Source organism: Physeter macrocephalus, chromosome 6, assembly GCF_002837175.3.
Source record: "Physeter macrocephalus isolate SW-GA chromosome 6, ASM283717v5, whole genome shotgun sequence".
Classification (NCBI taxonomy): Eukaryota; Metazoa; Chordata; class Mammalia; order Artiodactyla; family Physeteridae; genus Physeter; species Physeter macrocephalus.
Window position 1 is genome coordinate 96,648,920 of NC_041219.1, and position 2,918 is coordinate 96,651,837.

The following is a 2,918-nucleotide window of genomic DNA, read 5'->3' on the forward strand; positions in this document are numbered from 1 at the left end:
TGTATTGAATGCTTAGTCAGCATCTGTTAGATGATCTACACACATTATCTAACTTAATCCTGGTAAGAATATAGGGCACAATAATCTGTGGGACAGATTGTTTTCTTGAAAAAAAAAAAGGGATAGAAAATGTATGCATTTTATAATCCACAATTAGGAGTCTTCTAAATAGTATATATATATAATTAATTTATATCTGGTAACCACAGTGAACAATGGAAATAAAACACTCCTTGATAGCTTTTCTCAGGGATAATCAATAATTTATTTCTCTTTTATTGTCACAATTACCACAACTATCTAGCTACATGACCAATGTCACTACGTACCACAGAAAGATTGTCCACCTACACTTTACTGAGACAAAGACAACGGCCATTATGTGTTAAATGTACAACGGGATGTTAAAAAGAGGTGGCTTTTATGTATAAGACAAGATGTGGCACATGATTTATCAACAGGTTTGATTTCATATGTATTATGCCAAGAAGCAAGCAGAGAAATGTTTTGGCATTGAGTTGTTATTAAAGTAGAAAATAAGTAAACTAAATCCAGAGAAAAAAATCCAGATCTACAATAGATACATTAAATAGACACATTAAAATAGGAAATTAATTAGCTCCTCAGTATTTTTGTTTTTGTTTTTTTTTGGTTTTCTTTCCTTTTGTTTGTTTTTATATATAAATGAGTAATACGAATATATCACAAGTTAAAGAAAAATCTCAGCCAAAAAGAAGGTACCAGTATATGAAAAACAAATGAAAAATTAGCAGGTATTTTTGCTTACAAAAAATTTAAACTATAAAGAGTCACAAAATATATATAAAAACGCCACATTGAACGAGGCAAGCATCCTCTACCCAAACTGGTAGCACCCTCTGAAAGTCAGCTGCCTTCCATCCATTCGGTCATACCGTGGTGACTGACAAAAAGGCATTAGGAACTCGTGTGCCATCAGGGGACTTGGCCCCATGGGTCATCAGTTCTTGGATTGTCATCCAGTTGTCCAAAATTTTCTTGTTTCTCTTCTTCATCATCTTTTTGTGACTCAGTTCAATGATGTTGACCTCCTTCTTGCCCTCGCTGCCGCTCTGGGGACTCTCCTTGAGACACTCCAACCGGCTCCGCATCATGAACTCTCGGCGGCGACGCTGCTCTTTGGCCCGCACCAGGTGTTGCTTCCTCTCCTCTTTGCTCCAGTAGCGCCCCATTTTCATCTCACTCATGGTGTCATCGTCCGTCGTCATGCCACTCCGCTCCTCCTTGATCTTTAAGGCACGCTCCTTCAGAATGCGGTCCCTCACGGGTCTCTTGGTGATGTACCGTGTCCCGTCACTCCTGATTTTCACCTTCCATTCCATCTTGGGTTCTGAGCACTTCTGAGACTCCTTGCACACGCTCACCAAGCTGAGCTGACTCTGAGCGTACTCGACCGCGGACTTCTGTTGAATTAACTGCATGTAGCTTTGATAATGCCGGGCATGTGTTGGGATGTTTGCATATCTATAGGAGGAGCTGTGGTAAGGAGAGAGGTAAGGGATGTGTTCACCGCTGGTCTTCTCTGGATCAGAAAGCTTGCTGCTTTCTGAAGTCTGCTCTTTGCCTTCAACGCCGCAACCTTGTTCAGTGGTTTTGGCTTTGGTTGACTCTTTACTACTCTGTCCAGAAGAGGACTGATTGGCTGCCATTGTGCTTCTCAGGTTTTTCTTATTGGTGAGGTTGATCATTCTTGGAAGGGAACTGTCAGGGGAACGGTCCACAGTGAGTGGAGTGCTTCTGCAGCTTTCAGCTGTGTTGTAAGCACTAGAACTGTCTTTGTCTGACTTTTCTGGGTGTTCGAGGATGTCATCTAGTTTTCCCCTCTGCGTATCTATGCTGGTGTTATAATTTCGGAATCCTCCATCATGCAATGCCCAGATGTCTCCATACTGGTCTGTCACTTTCCGGAGCCTGTGAGCCTGCATGATATTTTGGCACTCAAGTTCAATGTTTCTTAGTTCTTCATTAAGCAACTGTAGTTCGTGCCCCACTCCTTCTCGTCCCCCTTGATTGCATTCTATTGTGCTGCTTGAGTAATACAGGTCATACTCTCCATGCTTCCGAATCTTGCATTTGAGCTCCAAGAGCTGCCGAAACCTTTCACACTCCTCATCTTGGTTGCCAATACAGTCTGAGTCAATGTATTCACCAGACACGAAGCTCTCATTACACTGAAGTTCAACGCTTCCCAGAGTGTCTTGGCTCTGCCCCAACTCTCTCTTGCTCTTCAAAGATGTGTCATTGGGATGCTCGGCTGCATTCTCCTGCTCTGAGCTCTCGTCATTCCGCAAGCTTTCATCTGTGCGCCCCACTCCACTGTCTTTCTCATGGTTGTTGGATGAAGAGGTTGCCGTGTCTGTTGTGCCTTCTTCTTCTTCTTGTTTTTTTGGCTAAGAAAATAAAGTTGAGAGAAGAAAGAAAGCTAATTATTTTGAAAAACACCAATTGTTGGAAAACTTGCTTGAAAAAACAGTGCTTCTTGGCAAAAGTGCAGTTCCTAGAAAGCTGCCCTGATTTTAGTATCCATAACAATTTTAGAAATAAAGGCAATTAGCTCATGGCAGCTTTTTATGCTTGAATATAAAGAAAACAAAAGCTGCTTGAATATGGCTATGCTACTCACTTGAGGATAAATAAAACAGGACACATTTAAATAAGTGATTCTTGTCTTAAGGTTTTCTCTTAGTTGGGAAACTGGAGGGAAGGTGTGTAAATGAGGTGACTTTATGTGTTCCTGTGGTGATAACACACAAAAGGATGCGTAAGACAGAGTGCCGAAATAGTCTTCAGAAATAGGAAGGCCTAGAGTTCAGAAGCCACATCATCTTGTTACTATGTTCTTTTTCCTGAACTTTTCTCAAGTTCAGAGGAGACTTCAT

At 41.4% G+C, this 2,918-nt stretch overlaps 1 protein-coding gene across 1 annotated transcript; it reads right to left on the bottom strand.

The window, feature by feature from the left end:
* Positions 1-254: 254 nt before the first annotated feature.
* Positions 255-2,918, bottom strand: LOC112064718 (PDZ domain-containing RING finger protein 4-like). Its single transcript, XM_024123066.3, has 2 exons — positions 2,873-2,918; positions 255-2,425 (listed from the first exon to the last, which is right to left on the bottom strand). Exons 1-2 carry the CDS (start codon positions 2,916-2,918, stop codon positions 909-911), a joined length of 1,563 nt encoding a protein of 520 aa, XP_023978834.2. The 3' UTR covers positions 255-908.